Raw genomic sequence first — 18495 nt, forward strand, 5'->3', positions numbered from 1 at the left:
GTTTCAAAGAATGAAAAGGATGTGGTCAGGGCTGTTTTGGGGCACCTCTGAAGCACCCTGGCACCTGATGTGAATTCCTTCTGTGGTCAGAGACAACCTAAGAGCTTTCCCTAATTTGAAAAAATGAAGGGGAAGAAAGGACAGTCATATTTAGGCTGGATGGGACCTCGGGAGGTGTCTCGAGCAGCCTCCTGCAGGGCCAGACCAGTTACTGAGGGCTTTCTCCAAACACATCTTGGTCACTTTCTAGAAGAGATCCAGTGCACGCTCCCTGGGAAACAGCTTCCAGCACTTGACTATCCTTATGCGGGAAAAGTTTCTCCCTGTATCTACCCTGACGCTCTCTTTTGTCATCCCGTTGCCTCTTGTCTTTGTGTCTTGTACCATGGACGTGAGCCTGACTCAGACTTCAGAATGAACAAGCCCAGCTCTCTCAGCTTCTTCTCACAAAACATGTGCTCCAGCCCTGACCACCTTTGTGGGCCTCCAGGGAACTTTCTCCACTGTACCAATTTCTCTCTGTAATTGGGGGGGGGGTGTGTGTGTGTGTGTGATAAACCAAAGAAATAACCTGGATGTGGTGTAACAAGTCCTGAGCAGAAGGGGATCATCACTTCCACTGTCTGTGCTCCTGCTCCTACAGCCCCGAATGCTTTTGGCCTCCCTTGCCGATGGCTCATGTTGTCCCAATGAAACCCAAGGACCACCAAAGTCTTTCCTGCAGAGCTGCTATCCAGCCATGCAGCCCCATGCCCTCTGCCATTGCACAGGATGAGTGCACCTCAAGGGGAGGACTTTGGCGTTGTCATTATTGGATACTGTGTGCTTCCTTTTGGCCCAGCCTTCCAGCCTGTCTTTGTCCTTTGGGTGGAAGCCTTGAGCTCCAGCATAGCGTTTGTTCTCCTCCATATGCTGTCATCTACAACTGTTATGGAAAAGCACTCTCTCGTCTCCTCTGGGTCGTTATAAACACATTAAACAGGGCAGGTTGCAGGATAGACCCCTGCAGAACCTTACAATCTACAGGCCTCCAGGCAGTGTAACACGCATTGACCATGTCCCTCCGAGCCCGCCTGTACAGATGGTTTTAGCTATCCATTAGCCATCCATGCAGGCATTAGCCATCCTAGCTTGGGCATAAGAGCGTTCTGTGGGACAATGCTGAAAACTTTGCTGGCTTCCAGGTCAAAGATAACTACGTCTCTCCTTGCACCTAACAGTCATGTCCTTTCTTCACATAAAGCAAGTAGGATGGCCAGGCACAGTCTCCCCTGGGTAAATCCTGTCACCTTCTCTTTCAGCCATGAAAGAATTGTGACCTGAGGGGACCTGCTCTGGAGCACAGCCTTTCACTCCCCTGCTCACCCATGGGGCATTTCTGAAAGGTGCATGCAATATTTGGCTGCCGCCAGTCATCAGGGAGTGCCCCCAGTTTCCAAGATGATGGAAGTGGCCTCTCCGTGACATCGGCCTGCTCTCTCAGCTCCCTGGGATGCCACCCATCCTGTCCTAGAGACTGGTGAGGATGGCGCTTGCTCAAGTGACTCGTGACTTGATGCCCATCCACCGCTGGTTGTTCTCCTCCAGGGTCCTGCCTCAAGTCACAGAGGCCTGGGAGACCTTGCAGGGAAAGATCGAGGCAAAGAGGACATAGACAATCTCAGATCTGTCTACACCTGCTCTCATGAAACTCAGCAGTGGCCACACACTATCTTTGTTTCCTCTTTAACTGTTCCTGATGTTTTAAGCATGCACCATGGTGCCCTTGAATTGCCTCTCAAGTTTAGCCTGAGTTTCCATCCTTGCTATGCCTGGAGGATGCTGTCCTTGGACGCCAGCTGTACTGAGCTGTGCCACCATGTCTGGGCAGTGCATCCCATCCCTGACAGAGGTCTGCCTCCATCAGCAATGGCTCCAGCTCATCCTGTCTGTGCCCCTGGCTGAGGGCATTGCTGCACATTTGGGCTGAAGCACCCCAGCTGTGGCACCAGGCAAGCTCCTACTTGCCTTAAGGAAACCTGGTACCAAGTGTCCAAGACCCCGTGTGGGCAGAGACTTTGCTTCAGAGCAGAGATGTGGGACCGACATAAGACAAGTGAATGTCTTTCTAGCCCTGGGACTACAGACTCAGGGTGAAATGTCCTAATTCACTCAATGGAATCATCCCCCGAGCTTGGAAAAAGGAGACCCTTCCCTTTCACCCTTCTGGTGTCTACTATTGGGACAAGAAGAGGTGATTCTCCTACCAACTCTTTTCTAATAAAAGCAATGCCACAGGACATAAGTCTCTCTCCAGCTGAGGGAGGGAATGTCAGCGATTACATCAGCAGGTTCCCCTGGAGCCCCAGGGACACCTGGAGGGAGCCCCGAGGGGGCAGAGAAAGGGCTGCCTTGGGCTGGTCCTCTGCTGCTGAGCTGGGCTGGGCTCCTGGCATGGAGGGAGCTGATGGCAAGCGGGCAGCGCTGCAGAGAGACAGCTCTGCCCAGGAGCAGCTCCTCTGCCAAGCGCAGCAGGGCTGAGGGCACTGCCTGCAGGCAGCGAGGGCAGAGGAGGGAGGCAGAGAGTGTAAAGGCAGTCTGGGGTGGGAGGAGAGAGGAGAGCTCACTTGGAGAAAGATCTTCACAGCCCTGAACAGGGTAAGTCTCTGGCTGCAGGGCAATGCAGCTGCGGTTCCTGGAATGATCTCCCAAAGCTGGCACATCCCACAGCCTCTGGGATCTGTCAGGAGGTCTCTCACAGTTTCTCCAGCGTAGAGGAAAAGGACTTGCTTTGGAGCAGGGCTTCCCTGTGGCTCTGTCAAAGGGACAGGGCACATCAGCTGCCTTCACCCGGGGATGGCTGCAGTGTGAAGGTGGGTGTGCAGCCAGGGGTGCCCAGGGCTGTCCTTCAGAGCAGGGTCCCTTCACCCAAGGGTGCTTTGTGCCGTGGCAGGGACTTATCTCCTGTCAGGATCAGCTCTCCGTTTACCTGAGGAGCTCCCACCAGCAGTGTGGGGAGAAGCTGTGGGGGGAAGAGGCAACTCCTGGCAGGAGAGTGTCCTGCTGTCAAGGGGGTGCTGCGTGGGGCAGGGCTGCTCTCAGCTGCAGTTCACCCCCAGGACATTTCCCAGGGGACTTTTCAAGGGGAAGCTCAAGGCAGGAATTACGTTACAGATAAGGAGCTTTCCTGCGTTTGTGTTTTTATTTTCCTAGTGAGAGGGTGGGGAGGTAGAACAAGGGATACATGTATAGGGAGCTCTCAAGTGGGAAGAAGTCAGTGAGACTCCTGAGCTGTAGCTTTGAGTGATCAGCAGGTCTGCCAGGAACCTCCTGGAGTGCCTTCAGCCACTCCTCTGCCCACGGGCAGCACCAGCATCAGCTCTGCTGGACCCATCGGGGTTGTTCTGACCTGCCCTTTTCCACCTGCAAACAGGAACATGAACCCGGCCAGTGCCCGGCAAACAGGCAGGTTTCTGTGGGGCCAAGGGGAGCGCACAGGGGTTGGGATGGGGTCTGTGAGAGCTGACGGGGAAAAGACATGGGACAGGGAAACACCTCCCAGGAGGAAAATCTCCCGGCAGCAGAGCTATGATCAGGGAATGCGAGGAAAGAGAAACCAGAAATGCTGTGGGAGGAAGGATTCAGAAAACTCTGTAGGATCCCCTCCAATGCAGACCCCTTCCCCTGAGCAAGTGTCTCCATGGGAATGAAGTGTCCAAGCTCTCCTCTAACCCGTGGGGCTGTGGGCAAAGTAGTCTATGTGGCTGGGGAATGAGCTGACTCTCCCCTTCTGAGATACCATCACTAGGACACTTGGGTGTCTCCTTGGGGTGTCCTTCCAAGCACTGCGCTGCCCTCCAGGATGCCAGTCTGTCCTGGAGCATCCTGCTGTTACCTGAATGCCCAGTGGAGAAGCGCAGAGACGCTACGACCAAGGAAAGGCTGCTGGGTTTGTGAAACGAGCCATGTGTGTCCTTGGCGAGAAGTGGGGTGCTGAGACCTTGAGAGAGGGTGAGACGCTGAGCTCTCGGCAGGGGGTTTCTCTGCTCTCAGCAGCGCCTGGTGTCTTTTCAGGTCTACATGTGAGTGTGATTCCCCTCTGTCTCAGAAAGGCACAAGCAGAGGGCAGCTGGGAACAAGACAGAGGGACAGACCAGCTCCCCTCGCTCTGCACTAACCCTCAGACAATCCCCTCGCCTGGCAGGACTCCCTTTGCTGTCCCTGAACGCAGCAGAAATGGTGAGGGTTTCTGAAATCCAAGAGAATCTCCTGCTGAGATGGGAGAGAGCTGTATGAGAACCTCTCTCCAACACTCTTGCAACTGTGGTTTCATGGCAATGGGAGTGCAGAGACTGACAAGCCCTTTTTTCATGAGGAGAGGTTTATCTGAGAAATTGGGACACCAGGACTGGCCACCCCATTCCCACGCATCTGCTGCTGCAGAGCAGGGCTGACTCCTGGGCATCCGGTGGGCAGAGGTCCCGCTCCCCCTGGCACACCTGGACAGAACCAACCAGAGCTCCAGCCACAGAGCTGAATGAAGATCTGATAGAAATGGAAAAGCAGTGCAGAGTGTGAGGTATGAGAACTGGTGTTGATTTTGCCCTGAGAAGTCTCCCCTAACTTCTCACTGGCCTGTCCTCCTTCTTCAGTGATGAATACCCAGAGGAAGCAAATGTCCAACAGCAGCTCCATCACCCAGTTCCTCCTCCTGGCATTCGCAGACACACGGGACCTGCAGCTCTTGCACTTCGGGCTCTTCCTGGGCATCTACCTGGCTGCCCTCCTGGCCAACGGCCTCATCATCACCGCCATCGCCTGTGACCACCGCCTCCACACCCCCATGTACTTCTTCCTCCTCAACCTCTCTGTTCTTGACCTGGGCTCCATCTCCACCACTGTCCCCAAATCCATGGCCAATTCCCTGTGGGACACCAGGGCCATTTCCTACAAAGGATGTGTTACACAGGTGTTTTTTTTCTTTTTCTGTGCTGCAGCAGAGTTTTATCTTCTCACTGTCATGTCCTATGACCGCTACGTTGCCATCTGCAAACCCCTGCACTACGGGACCCTCCTGGGCAGCAGAGCTTGTGTCCACATGGCAGCAGCTGCCTGGGGCAGTGGGTTTCTCAATGCTCTCCTGCACACGGCCAATACATTTTCCCTGCCCCTCTGCCAAGGCAATGCCCTGGACCAGTTCTTCTGTGAAATCCCCCAGATCCTCAAGCTCTCCTGCTCAGACTCCTACCTCAGGGAAGTTGGGCTTCTTGTATTAGCGTGTTTTTTAGCTTTTCTGTGTTTTGTGTTCATCGTGCTGTCCTATGTGCAGATCTTCAGGGCCGTGCTGAGGATCCCCTCTGAGCAGGGACGGCACAAAGCCTTTTCCACGTGCCTCCCTCACCTGGCCGTGGTCTCCCTGTTTCTCAGCACTGCCATGTTTGCCTACCTGAAGCCCCCCTCCATCTCCTCCCCATCACTGGATGTGGTGGTGGCTGTGCTGTACTCCGTGGTGCCTCCAGCCGTGAACCCCCTCATCTACAGCATGAGGAACCAGGAGCTCAAGGATGCCCTCTGGAAATTAATGACCAGGTTATTTTCTGCAGCAATAAACTGTCTCCTGCAAATCACTCATAATGTAATTCATTATACGCCAAGCCCGTCTTCTGTAGCTTTGGTTAGGGGTTAGGTAACTGTGTGTTAGGTTTGGTTGAGGGTTTTTGGCTTTTTCTTACTTTTTTTTTTTAAAAAATTATATACTTTTGTCCTCAAATAAATGTCATTATTTGAGATTTTTTTTTTACTACCTATCTATCCAAATTTCTGAGACTCACAGAGTCATGCCCAAAATCCTTCTTCTCAGGCCTTTTCTGGAGCTGCAGGGGTAGAGCCTGAGCGCCGAGGAGGAGGGGAAAGAATCCCAGTACTTGCAGAGCACCAGCACTTGTTCTTTGCGGGGCTGCTCTATTTTCACTTCCACACTCGCCTTCTGAGCCCCTGTGTTGATCTAAGGCCTGAGTGCTCTGGCAGCTTGGTCATGGTGCTGCTGTGTAGCAGCTCTGTGATCACAGGCAAGGAGAAGCAATGGGCACCTCTGAGAAAAAGCTCGTCTGCATAACAGAGTTTCCACCATGAAAGGGGATCTGCTCAGGGCAGCGCAGGAAGGATCAGGTCTTCTTCCACAGTTGCTGTCAAGAGCGTTCCTTCAAACGTGCCCTGGTGAGGGATGCCCAGTAAAGAGGTAAAGAGTGTGCGTGTGCAGGGTGAGGGCACACACAACAGTGTCCTTGCACAGCCACACCTCCAGGGACAGAACTGAAGGACCAGCAGAGCGGGGTCTGGTCTGTGCCTTTGTTTGCTGGACACCCCGGGGAAGCTGTCCCAGGGCAATCGTCACAGAACAGACACCTGAAACCACCATTTGCAGAACTGGACGCCTACGCAAACCCAGAGAGGATGTTTGTCTGCCTGTGGAGAGACACCGAATAACGAGGTCAGAAGTCCCTGTTTGCATGGTTCAGAGGAGATTTCGGCATGCACACCGTGTGCATGTGGGGACATGAACCCGAGAGAGCACAAACACCAGCAGCTGTTCTTAGAAATGCCCGAAAGTGCTGTGGGACAGGCAGTGTCCCTTCATTGGAGAGTAACGTCCCCTGGGAAACCCCCTGAATGCAGCACTGGGATGGGCTTCCTTGACCCCAGGTCCCTGTGTCCATTCCTCACGCCGTGGGGCATCTCAGAGAGGTGCCGAGCAGGGAGACACAGCGCGGGGCTGAGGTGCTGCCGGCCTCTGGGAGTGGCAACAGGAGGCCATGGAGTCTGCTGCAGGGCCTCTGCCCGTGCCAGGGAAGGACTCGTGTCTCTGAGCAGCCCTGCCAGCGCCCTGACAGTGCTGGGTGTGTCTCCAGGAACAGCCTGTGTGCTACCTCACCCTCCCCTCTCTTCATGGCCTGTCCCTTTGATTACACGGTGTGACAGAAGCACCTCTGTGGAGCATCTCCCCTGTGCAGTCCGAAAGGGTTCTGCAGGCGTGAGCGGCATTGCCCTCTAGAAGACGGCATTTCTCACCTCTCACAGAGCACAGAGCACGTCTAGGGAGTAGGAATGCAGTGAGAGGCACACACCCTCCATGTTTCACCTCTCTGAACGTCCTTCACAATATTTTTAAGCACCTGACAGAGAAGCAAATGTCTTCAGAAATAGGTGGGCTGGGCTGTTTGCACCAATGCTGAAACTCTCCTGATGTGAAACCATTACATTCATCATGGACTTTGTTTTCATAACCTGCTTTTTAGACCCATTCTTCCCCTGCCTGCACTTGGGGGCAGCTCTCCTGCCCAGCATGGGCAGGCAGAAGGCCTTCTCCACCGGCTCCTCTCCCCTCCCTGGAGCCACTCCTTTCTGCGGCACCCCCACCACTGTCAGTGGGATGCCCAGAACAGCCCTCCTGAGAGAGTTTAACAAAGCCCTGTTTCAACACGCACCTCACCCCTGCTCGATCCTCTCATCTACAGCCTGAGGAGAAGGAAGGATGGGGGTTGGGAGGAACTGACAGAAACAGCTTAGGAAAGCTGTCGGCTGCAGAGAGATCCCGTTGGAGTCGTGGGCTTGTAGGAAGAAATCACTTCTGGTTTTCTTCTGAAGCGGCCCCCAAGGATCTGGACAGCGAGCATTGTGTCCTGGGCACTCCTCTGGCAGCATGTCATAGTGAGAAGACTTTTGGTGTCATGGAGATGGAGAAGGCTGGCCAGTGCCATTGTGAGACCTCTCTCCAACACCTTGGAAAGGCCAGAGCCATCTGAGAGCCTTGGAAAAAGCAGAAATGAAACCAGTTTTCAAAAAAGCAGGAAGGAGGATTGGGACAATGACAGACTGGCCAGCCTCACCAGGGAAGGGGATATGACAAGTCCTCCTGCAGCCATCTGCAGGCGTTTGAAGGACAAGAAAGGGATGGCAGAAGACATGTGGGAGGGAATAGAAGGGGTTGTTGTGTACCCGGACTTTAGCAAGGCCTTTGACATGGTCTTCTGTAGTCTCCGTATAGCCAGGTTGTTGACAGCCGGGCTGAAGAAGTGGACGATGTGGTTGGTGGAAAGCTGTCTGAGTAATGACAGAGGGACATCATCTGTGGTACAAAGTCCTTCTGGAACCCACTTACTAGTGGCATCCATCAAAGACCAGCCCTTGACAACTACTATGGAACATTATTATCTCTCCGTATGATGGCAGACAATGCACTTTCACCTCCTTTGTAGATGATGCCAAGCTGGGGGAGCCCTTGAGGAATCCCACCCTGTTAGCACTGTTGGTAGCAGGAGAGTTGGGAAGGATGACTGTGGTGGGTTAAACATGGCAGGGCACGGAGGGTCGGAAGGGAGAAGCGCAGAGGGATGGCACCTTTGGGGAGGAGCGCACAGGAGAGGTGACCCAAAGCTGACTAACAGAGTACTCCATCCCACCTGAATCTTGCTCAGTATAAAAGCTGAGGGATCACAGGGCTCAGGCTCTTTTTTCAATGTCAGATGCCAGCTGGAGGAGCGGTGCTAGAGGAGGCTGGGAAGCAAAAGCGTGGTTGTGATGTGACAATTCAGGGCAGCACTTGACCAGGGGTTAGTCCCAGAGAAATGGCGCTGGAGCCCCAGTGGTCCTGCTGTGGCTGGGACATTAATGGCCTCTGCGAGTGGGGCGGGGGCAGGGGCAGAAGGAGATGCCCTGAGCCGGAGAGGGAAAAAACTAAATGCCCCAAGTGGGGCAGGAGCAAAGCGAGTCACCCCGATTTCAGCAGAGGCACAAAGAGCCACCTTGAGCAGGGCAGGAGTAAATCCAGGCACCTGGTGTAGGGCAGGGGCAAAAGGAGCCTCCCCAGGCAAGAGAGGGGAAAAACCATCTGTCCTGAGGGGGACACGATGAAAAGAAGCCACCCAAGCAAGGCTGAGGCCACACTGGATGCCCCAAAGGAAGGATATAACGAAGAAAATCTCCCCAAGTGGAGCAGGAGGAAAACTCCCTGCCCTGAGCTGAGCAGGAGGAACTCAGTGCCCTGAGCAAGAGCGGGAAAAACTAGAGGACGCAGGAGGTGCAGGGGCCCAACTGGTGAGCTCAAGGAGGGCAGGAATAGCAACCAGCTGCCTTCTTGGGGCAGAGGCAACACTCATTGCCCTCCAGGCAGGTCGTGGGGTTAAACCAGGTGCTAAAAAGCCACCCACAAATGTTTTTTGGATCTGCAGGGTGGGAGAGCAGCTGGGTGGGGGCCTGGCAGCCACCCAAGGTGCACCCAGTGCAGTTGCTCAAGGTGGTTGTTTTGTAGTGCTCCTTCAGTCAGCCTGTGGCTGGATCCTGTGGGGTAGATAAAATCACAGAATCGGGGAATGATAGGGGTTGTAAGGGACCTCTGGAAATCATCTAGTCCACCTCCAGGTGCTTTGCTACTGAAGTCTCACAGACGCAGTCCTGTACCTGGGCAGAGTGGAAAAGAAGCCCTCAGCCCCCCGCCTGTGCCAGCCAAAGCTGTGAAGGGGCTCGCTGTATACCAACGGTTTGGTATACGTTGTATGTATTTCATTATTTCCTTTATATTTTATTATTAATATTTCATTGATGTAACTACTTTAATGAACTATTACTTTTTTATTACAGTAACCATTTTTTTCTAAACTCATAAATCTTTTTCTCTCTTTTCTGTGTCTCCTTGGAGTGAGAGGTGGGGGAGAGCATCTGTCATCTCACCATTGGCCAATCTGCCCCAAACCACGACAGCCCTCCTGTCCAGCTGGTTTTTACCCATCTATTTATCCATCCATGCAGACCATAGTGTGCTGACATTGAACATTGTGGGGGATGATGCTGAAAGCCTTGCTGACTTCCAGGTAGAAGACAATCATTGCTCTTCCTTGCCCAGAAATCCTCTCCTTTCTTCAGAAAACGTAAAAAGGATGGCCAGGAAGAAGCTACCTTGGGTAAATCCAGGGTAAATCACCTTCTCTTTCAGACACCCAGAAAGGGGTGTCACAGGGGGGCACAGCCTTCTGTCACCCTGCTCATCCTTTGGGCCTTTTTGCAAGGTGCATGCAATGTTTGGGTTCTTACAGTAATCAGGGAGTTCCCTCAGACTCCGTGACCTTTCAAAGATGATGGAGAATGGCCTCACGGTGACACCGTCCTGCTCGCTCAGGTCCTTGGGAGCCTGCCCCTCCAGCCCCATAGGCTGGTAAGGACTATGTTTGCTTAAGTGACACCTGAATTGATCCACATTCACTGCTGGTTATTTTCTTCCAGACTCCTGCCTTGAGGGGCAAAGGGCTGAGAGACCTTGCTGGGGAAGACTAAGGCAAGGGGGATACAGTATCTCATATTTCTCTACACCTGTTCTTACTAAATTCTCCAGTGGTCACACATAATCTTTGGTTTTTTTCTTGAATTCTTCTGGAAGTACTAAGAGATCCTCTTGATGTCCTCGAAGCTCTTGCAAGGGTCAACACTAGGGAAGCTTTGGCTCCTCTAAAGCCATCCCTATTTCTAAATTCCTGCATCAGTCCTTGCATCCACGTTCCTTCCTTAGCCAAGCTGCTCTCCTGAAATGTCTGGTTGTTTTCCGGCTTATGGATGTCGACAGTTCTTATGCTTGGAAGATGCTTCTCTGAAAGACCAACTGTACCGAGCTCTGCTGCCTTTGAATACTGCTGCCCATGGGCCTACCACTGAAAGTCCACTGAAGAGGCTAAAATCTTCTCCCGGTATTTCATGGTCCCTACAGCCAAAGCTGACACTGGTTTTCGCATCCCTGATCAGCGCTTCCTCTTTTGCAAGGACTGGATTGGAGTGAGCATCACCTTTGTTGGTCTGCGCCTGTGCAAAGAAGTTGTCCAAAGAGACCCCAACACCAGCTGGACAGTATGCATCCTGCCATGCTCACCTGCCAGTGAGTGTCATTAAAGTCTCCAATAGCACTTGGGGTCATGGATCTGAGGACTTCCATGGCTCGCTTAAGCAAACCTTTCTCCACTTCCTTACCCTGATTGCAGGTGCTTTGTCTCCCACGAGGGTGTCACACTAACAGGCCTCTCCTCTGACCCTCACTCACAAGGGCTCACACAACCTGCTGCGCATCCCATAGAGGAGCTCCATACAGGCAACAAGCTCCTGCACATGGAGGGCATCTCCCTCCTCATCTTCCTGGCCCGTCTCTCCTGAAAAGCCCCTATGCACCATGGCAGCACCACTGTGAGCTGTCCCACCACCCCTTGCCACTTATTCCACCAACGTACAAACTCTAGGATGGCACACGGGACTCCAGCTCCTCCGGTCTGTGCCCCAGGCTGAGGGCACTGGTGCACATTTGGTCTGCAGCACCTGAGCTGGAGCACTGGGGCCAAGCTTGGACTTGTCCCAGGCAAACCCAGTACCAAGTGCCCAAGACCCCACACCTGCTAATGCTGTGCTCGAGACCAGAGACATACTGGATGCGACGGCAGGCGGCAATGTGAAGGCACTAAACGAGGAAACGCTGCTCCCTACAACACCAGAAAAGCCAGGCTGGGCTCTGTAGCCCTGGAAGAAGCAGGCTTTGTTGTCTGTAGTGTTGCTGAAGACCTGTGCTGGAGGTGAAGCTGATCTCCAGGATGACAAGGTGCTGCTCAAAATGTCCCTCATCAAGGGCCTCAGGAAAGGATTGTTGAAAGAAGAACTGGGAGAGTTTGGGAGCAGCCAAATCATTTGAGACCCCAGTGTGATAGGCTTCCTGTTCATGACCTTCTCTGCATCAGCTGAATGGAGATGGGTGAGACCGTGCCTCACTGCAGTGGTGGGTTTCAGTCACTGATCCATGGAAACTGAACGTGCCTGAGATGCCACATAGGCTTGCACAAAGGAACCAAATCGGCCTGCAGTGCCCTCTGAGGTGTCCCTCAGGCATCTGCTCTGAACACCAATGGCTTTCCCATAGGTCCTGTGCGGTCCCTGCCAGCCTGTGCTGGAGAGCGCTGGCATCTCACTTAGCACCACAGGCCTGTGTTTGGCCATTGAGAAGCTTCCTGAATTGGGTTAAGCCATGTAGGGATGTCCCTGAAACAACTGCCATTACAGTCAGTGGAGAGCTAGGAACTACAGCTGATGGAGAAGAGAAAGAGAGGGACTTAGGTCCATTTGCTCAGCTGATGACCTCTGTAGGCTGCTGTAGATATAAGGAAAAGGAAAGGTTTTAGTTGTCTTAAACGTAAACACCTGCTGTCATTTCCATCTGCCAAAGGAATTCCTCACAAGGCTCCAGGATGGTGCCCCCCGATGCTGCCTTGTCTCTCAGCATTGCTGCATTAGAGCTTGCAGTCACCTGCAAATGTCTTGGACAAGCTCTGGTGTCACCTCCAATGTCACCAGGTGTTTCCACCTGAACAACACCCTCAATCTCCATGAAGTAGCCTGAGAGCTGAGACAAGGAGCTCCCACACAGCTGCCTGTATTTGTGCACACCTGAACTGAGGCAAGAAGAATCCCACCTCCTGTGGGTTTGTGGAAGGAACAAGAGGGAGTCCTCTCCTAGCCCAGGACTTCAAACCCAGGATGAGATGCCTCAAATGATTCAGCTGCATCACTGCACTCACCAGGGGTAAAGAGCTGTCTGGGTGTCCTGTCTAATGGTGAGACAAGGAAAGGCTATTCTCATGCCTAACTCTGTCTCTGGTAATAGAAACGACACAGCTGGAAAGAAGTGTCTCTGCCCAGCTGAGGGAGGGAACCTCAGTGCTGACTTCATCCTGTTTCCCAGCAGGTTCCCCTGGAGCCCCAGGGACACCTGAAGGGAGGCCAAAGTGGGCAGAGAAAGGGCTGCCTTGGGCTGGTCCTCTGCTGCTGAGCTGGGCTGGGCTCCTGGGACAGAGGGAGCTCATGGCAAGCGGGCAGCACTCCTTCCACAGCACTGCAGAGAGACAGCTCTGCCCAAAGCGCAGCAGGGCTGAGGGCACTGCCTGCAGGTGCCAAGGGGAGAGGAGCAAGGCAGAGGTGTTAAAGGCACTCTAGGAGCGGGGGGATAGCTGAGCTCTCACTGCGGGAGGAATCTTCACAGCCCTCTATATGGTAAGTCTCTGGCTGCAGGGTACTGAGTTTGGTGTTCTTTGGAGGACATCCTAGACCTGGTTCATCCCGCAGCCTGCAGGACCTGGCAGGAGGATTCTCAGAGATTCCCAAGTAGAGGAGGAGGACGTGCTCTGGAGCAGGGCTTCCCTGCTGCACTTCAGTAGGTCGGGGCACGGTGGTTTCCTTGTCTTTGGGATGACTGCAGGGGTACCAACCTGGGTGTGCAGCCAGAGGAGCCCAGGGCTGTCCTTCCGCAGACGGTCCCTGCACCCCGGGGGATCACTGCCAGGGCATTTCCAAGGAAACTTTTCAAGAGGCTGGTCAAAGTGGGGATTACCTGAAAGGGAAGGAGTCTGTGCTTTGAGATGAGTCACCTTGTTTGGCTGGGTGGACAGTGGGAGATGGGACTTTATTTTCCCACTCTTGCGAAGGCACGGGGTCGCCCACTCCCTTTGAGTTCTCTGAGCCGCCCCTTTGCCCCTGTGCAGGCAGAGATGCCCTGGAGCAGTTCCCTGCTGCCAGGAGGTGTTTGCAGGGCAGAGCTGAGCACATCGCAGGTGGGATGGAGTTCTCTTTCTGTGAGCACTGCAAAGGAGGAGACCTGGGCACAGAGAAGTGGTTCCCAGCAGAGACAGCTCCAGGCAGCAGAAACCTTGTCAGAGAGGGAGAGGGAGGAGATCCCAGAAACGTGAGGGGAGGGGGGATTCGGGCACCCCCCTGCCATCCGCTGCAGTGCAAGCACCTTTCCTGCAGCAGCTCCCAGGTCTCCTCTCCCACACAGTGCAGCCCCCCACTCTCAGCGTCACAAACGCTCGGCCATCACTTTCCTTCCCAACAGCTCAACCAACACAGAGGGAGATGGGGATTCAGCTTCAGCTGAGACACAAGCACTTGGGTCCTGCCATGCAGATGTTTCCATGGAGGAAAAGCAGCCAAATCCCCTCGCGGACTTTGGAGCCAGGCACCAGAGTGTGCCTGACTGGAAAAGACCTTTTAGGACACCCCATCTTAAAGACATTGGGCTCTTTCCCTGAGGGGGCCCTGCTGAGCTGCAGGCTGCCCTCCAGAAGGTCACAACTCTGCCATGGCATCTCTGTGTTTTCTAAGTACCCGACAGAGAAGACACCACAGCGCTAAGGCCAAGGAGATGCCACGGGACGGCTGTAGGTCGGCAGCTGCAATGAGGCCTCTGTGTCCCTGGCTGGGAGGGGAGAGATGAGATTCCTCTGCTCTCAGCAGTGTCCTGGTCTTCTGGGGGGAACACCTGGGTGTTACTGTCCTCCAGCTCAAAAAGGTGCCTGCCCAGGGCAGCTGGGAGCAGGGCTGAGGGACAGGTCAGCTCTCCACACTCTTCACTGAGGGACAGTCCCTTTGCCTGCCAGCACCCACAGGATTTCACTTGGAGTGCAGCAGGAATGCTCCAAAACTCCTCAGCTCTTGTGTGACAACTGGAACAAAGTCCACAAAGCAAATTCCCCTCAACTTTGCTCTGCTGTCGGGTGAATTAGGAGTGACAATGCTGGAAAGCTCTTTGATATCAAAAGTGGATATAGGCTAAGATCACCCCGTCTTCCTATCGACCAATTGCTGTAGGCAGGACTGAATCCTGCAGAGCCCCCTGCTCCCAGCGGCACCCTCAGCCAGCACCAACCACAGCTCATGAAAGGGACCTGCCAAAGGTCTGCTTGAAAGGGGAGAGGAACTTTCAGAAGTTTTTCTGAGAAACTGAATAGACTTTGGTCTCTTCTTTGAACAGGTCCCCATGTCCAGAGGACAAAAATGTCCAACAGCAGCTCCATCACCCAGTTCCTCCTCCTGGCATTCGCAGACACACGGGAGCTGCAGCTCTGGCACTTCGGGCTCTTCCTGGGCGTCTACCTGGCTGCCCTCCTGGGCAACGGCCTCATCATCACCGCCATCGCCTGTGACCACCGCCTCCACACCCCCATGTACTTCTTCCTGCTCAACCTCTCCCTCCTCGACCTGGGCTCCATCTCCACCACTGTCCCCAAATCCATGGCCAATTCCCTGTGGGGCATCAGGGACATCTCCTACACAGGATGTGTGGCCCAGCTCTTATTCTTTTTCTTTTTCATTTCAGCTGAGTATTTTCTTCTCACTGTCATGGCCTATGACCGCTACGTTGCCATCTGCAAACCCCTGCACTACGGGACCCTCCTGGGCAGCAGAGCTTGTGTCCACATGGCAGCAGCTGCCTGGGGCACTGGGTTTCTCTATGCTCTCCTGCACACGGCCAATACATTTTCCCTGCCCCTCTGCCAGGGCAATGCCCTGGACCAGTTCTTCTGTGAAATCCCCCAGATCCTCAAGCTCTCCTGCACAGACTACTACTTCAGAGAAGCTGGGCTTCTTGTGGTTAGTGTCTCTTTTGCATTTGGTTGTTTTGTGTTCATCGTGCTGTCCTATGTGCAGATCTTCAGGGCCGTGCTGAGGATCCCCTCTGAGCAGGGACGGCACAAAGCCTTTTCCACGTGCCTCCCTCACCTGTCTGTCATCTCCCTGTTTCTCAGCACTGCCATGTTTGCCTACCTCAAGCCCCCCTCCATCTCCTCCCCAGCTCTAGACCTGGTGGTGGCAGTCCTGTACTCATTGGTGCCTCCAGCAGTGAACCCCCTCATCTACAGCATGAGGAACCAGGAGCTCAAGGATGCCCTATGGAAACTGGCTCAATGGACGTTGTTTCACCATTAATAAATTGTCTCCCCTTCTCCGCATGTTTTCTAGACTTTCTCTTAGGCAATAAGCCTGCTTTTTTTCTCTTGCAGTCATCCTGCTTCTGTATAATTTTCTGGGCTTGTACCACTTGTCTTGAGGTTTGTTCCAGTTGTGTCTGAGCCTTGCACAACACTGTGTCAAAAGTGACCTGTCTAATAGCAGCTCTTCAAGAAAAAGGCATCTCCCAGGTGCAGTGCCTGGATGCTAGGTGCTTCCTCCAAAGGTGCTGCCAATAAAATGTCCAACGAACTGGTCTTTCAAAGAGTCTCTTCTCCCTGTGTTCTCCCTGTGTTTGGGGTTAAGCTCACTGTACTATTGGGTTCCGTGGACCAAATGTTCTGGTTTGAAAGGCTCTCTTCTTGTCTCCAGTGGTAGTGGAGATGGTGCATGAGCTCCCGATTACCTCCTCAGGCTGCTTCACATGTGTCAGGACTTATGGCACACAGCAGACTCTTTGGAAATGAATTGGGACGTGTGAGGAGAGGATGGGGACTCACCACGTGCCCTGAGCTGGGAGTGAATGAAGACACAGGAGATGAAACGTCCACAGAGGTGAAGTCCCCCACAAGCAAAACACTAAACTGAGGTATGCACAAACAAGGACTCTGCAATGCCCAGAAAGTCAGTGTGGATCCCGTAGGCGTGGGAAAGGGAGGCTGGAGAGGTGTGGGAGCTGCCGGAGGACCCTCAGGGCCAAGGAATGTCGTGCTGTCCTGGGGAGCGGGGCTGATGTGAGCAGAGGAGGGGGCAAATTCAGTCAGGGTTGGGGGTCACCTCAAAAGGCTATCAGGAGAGGCAGAGAGTGACTAGCCTGTTTTCCTCATTGCCTTGAGGCCAGCACTAGCCTGGGGCTGATGGGGAGGCTGAGCTCCTTGTCTGCCCCCCAGGGGCTGTGTGCCCTTCAGAGGAGCTGGGGCTGTGGAGTGAGTGCCGAGAGCTCTGCAGCGACTGTGGTGGGCACTGCTGTGGGACCAGCCCAGACTGGGCAGCTGTGCTTGGCTGGGCAGAGGAGAGGGCAAGGGCTCTGGAGAGAGATGAGGAACAGCTGGGATGGGCTGGTAAAAGCCTGGGAGAGGAAAATGTCAGTGTAGAGCTAAGTTGTGTGAGTGTGCAGGGTGTGGGCGCTCCAGGTGTGGCCTCACCAGTGCCAAGGAGAGGGGAAGGTCACCTCCCTCCATCTGCCAGCAATGCTTTTCCTGCTGCAGCCCAGGAGGCTGTTGGTCTTTGTCATGGTGGTGCATTGCTGGCTCATGCTCAGCTGTTTGTCCTCCAGGACCCCAAGGTCCTTCTCTGCAGAGCCACTATCTAGCCAGTCAGCCCCCAGCATGATGCCCACAGTGTGGCTAGATCACAAGCTGTCCTCCCCCAGGGACTTTCTCAGCAGCAGCTTGTCCTTCTTGCAGATCAGCTCCACCGCTGCCATAGGTCCCACAGTGCTTCAGAGTAACCTGGGACAGCAAACCCCTCTCCTGCCAGGGCTGCGCAGCCAAGGCCTGTTTCTCTCTGGCCCTGGGGACTGCAGCTTTTACTCTCGTTGTGGGAATCTCATCCATCATTTTGTGTCCACCTGCCATCCACTCCAGCATGCCTCTGCAGGGTTTCTGGCAGGCAGTGTGGCCTGTGGGGGACCCACACCGGAGCAGGCTGCGAGTGCACATTGCTGGCTCATGTTGAGCTTCTCATCCACCAGCACACCCAAGTCCCTCTCCTCAGGGCTGCTCTCAAGCCATTCTCCACCCAGCCTGTATTTGTGCCTGGGATTGCCCCGACCCACGTGCAGGACCTTGCACCTGCCCTGGTTGAACTTCATGAGGTCCACACAGGCCCATCTCTCAAGCCTGTCCAGGTCCTTCTGGATCGCATCCCATCCCTCCAGCTTGTCAACTGCTTCACACAGCTTGGTGTTGAAACAAAGAACTCTACACAACAGCACTTGGATACTGTGAAGTCCGTGTTCTTTATTCGGCTTTCTTGTTGCCCTTGATGCCTCTGGCCAGATTTGACTCTCTCTGGGCTTTAGCTCTCCTAACATGATCCATGGCTGCTTGGACAATTTCTCTGTATTCCTCCCAGGTACCTGTCCTTGCTTCCACCTTCTGTAGGTTTCCTTTTTCTTTGATTTACCCATGGTAAGTCCATGCTGATGGTTCTTAGCACAGCTGCCAAATGGGCCACACTGATGCACAAGTGGAGCTGGTACTGCCAAGAGGCAGAGCTGGACAGAGATGTGAAGACCAGTCTCAGCCTTGGCTGTAGTGACCATCAAATGGTGGTCTCCCAGATCTCCAGGGGAACAGGGAAGGAGAGGAGCAGAGCACAGACCCTGGACAGTAGGGAAGGAGGCCTACTGAGGGCACTGGCAGGTGGGCTCCCATGGAAAGCATGTCAGGGCCCTGAAAACATCCACAGGCCTTCATGGCCCTGAGCAGCTTCACCTGGGGCCTCCTCCCACCCCTCTGTCCATCAGCTCAGGATCCCCTTTAAGCCCAGGCCTGAGGTTCAGCCCCAGCTTGATCTATGCTGTAGGTGTAAAGGTTCTCCAGACACAGCCTTGCCTGTCCATGGACCTTGTTGGTTTGCTCTTGCAGGCTGACTTCCCAGCTTGATTCTTTATCGGGTGGACCACGAAAGAACTGCCATTCACTGAACGGCCCTCCAAGTGCCAGACCCCAGCTGATTCACAGGGGCCTAGGGCCTTTCTGCTTTCTTTCT

General features: G+C 54.0%; 2 protein-coding genes across 2 annotated transcripts; both read left to right on the forward strand.

Annotated features, from left to right (window-relative positions):
- The first annotated feature begins 4597 nt into the window (after positions 1–4597).
- LOC141737367 (olfactory receptor 14J1-like) lies at positions 4598–6143 on the forward strand. The gene has a single exon (XM_074572053.1). The coding sequence runs from the start codon at positions 4634–4636 to the stop codon at positions 5663–5665; it is 1032 nt and encodes a 343-aa protein (XP_074428154.1). The 5' UTR covers positions 4598–4633; the 3' UTR covers positions 5666–6143.
- A 6405-nt stretch (positions 6144–12548) lies between these two features.
- On the forward strand, positions 12549–16042 carry LOC141737366 (olfactory receptor 14J1-like). The gene is made up of 2 exons (XM_074572052.1): positions 12549–12611; positions 14804–16042. The coding sequence occupies exon 2, from the start codon at positions 14827–14829 to the stop codon at positions 15757–15759; it is 933 nt and encodes a 310-aa protein (XP_074428153.1). The 5' UTR covers positions 12549–12611; positions 14804–14826; the 3' UTR covers positions 15760–16042.
- The last annotated feature ends 2453 nt before the right edge of the window (positions 16043–18495 follow it).

This window comes from Larus michahellis, unplaced genomic scaffold (genome assembly GCF_964199755.1).
Source record: "Larus michahellis unplaced genomic scaffold, bLarMic1.1 SCAFFOLD_34, whole genome shotgun sequence".
Taxonomy (NCBI): domain Eukaryota; kingdom Metazoa; phylum Chordata; class Aves; order Charadriiformes; family Laridae; genus Larus; species Larus michahellis.

Coding starts and splice junctions, on each gene's coding strand:
- LOC141737366 (XM_074572052.1), top strand. CDS start 14,827: ATGTCCAACAGCAGCTCCATCACCCAGTTCCTCCTCCTGGCATTCGCA.
- LOC141737367 (XM_074572053.1), top strand. CDS start 4,634: ATGAATACCCAGAGGAAGCAAATGTCCAACAGCAGCTCCATCACCCAG.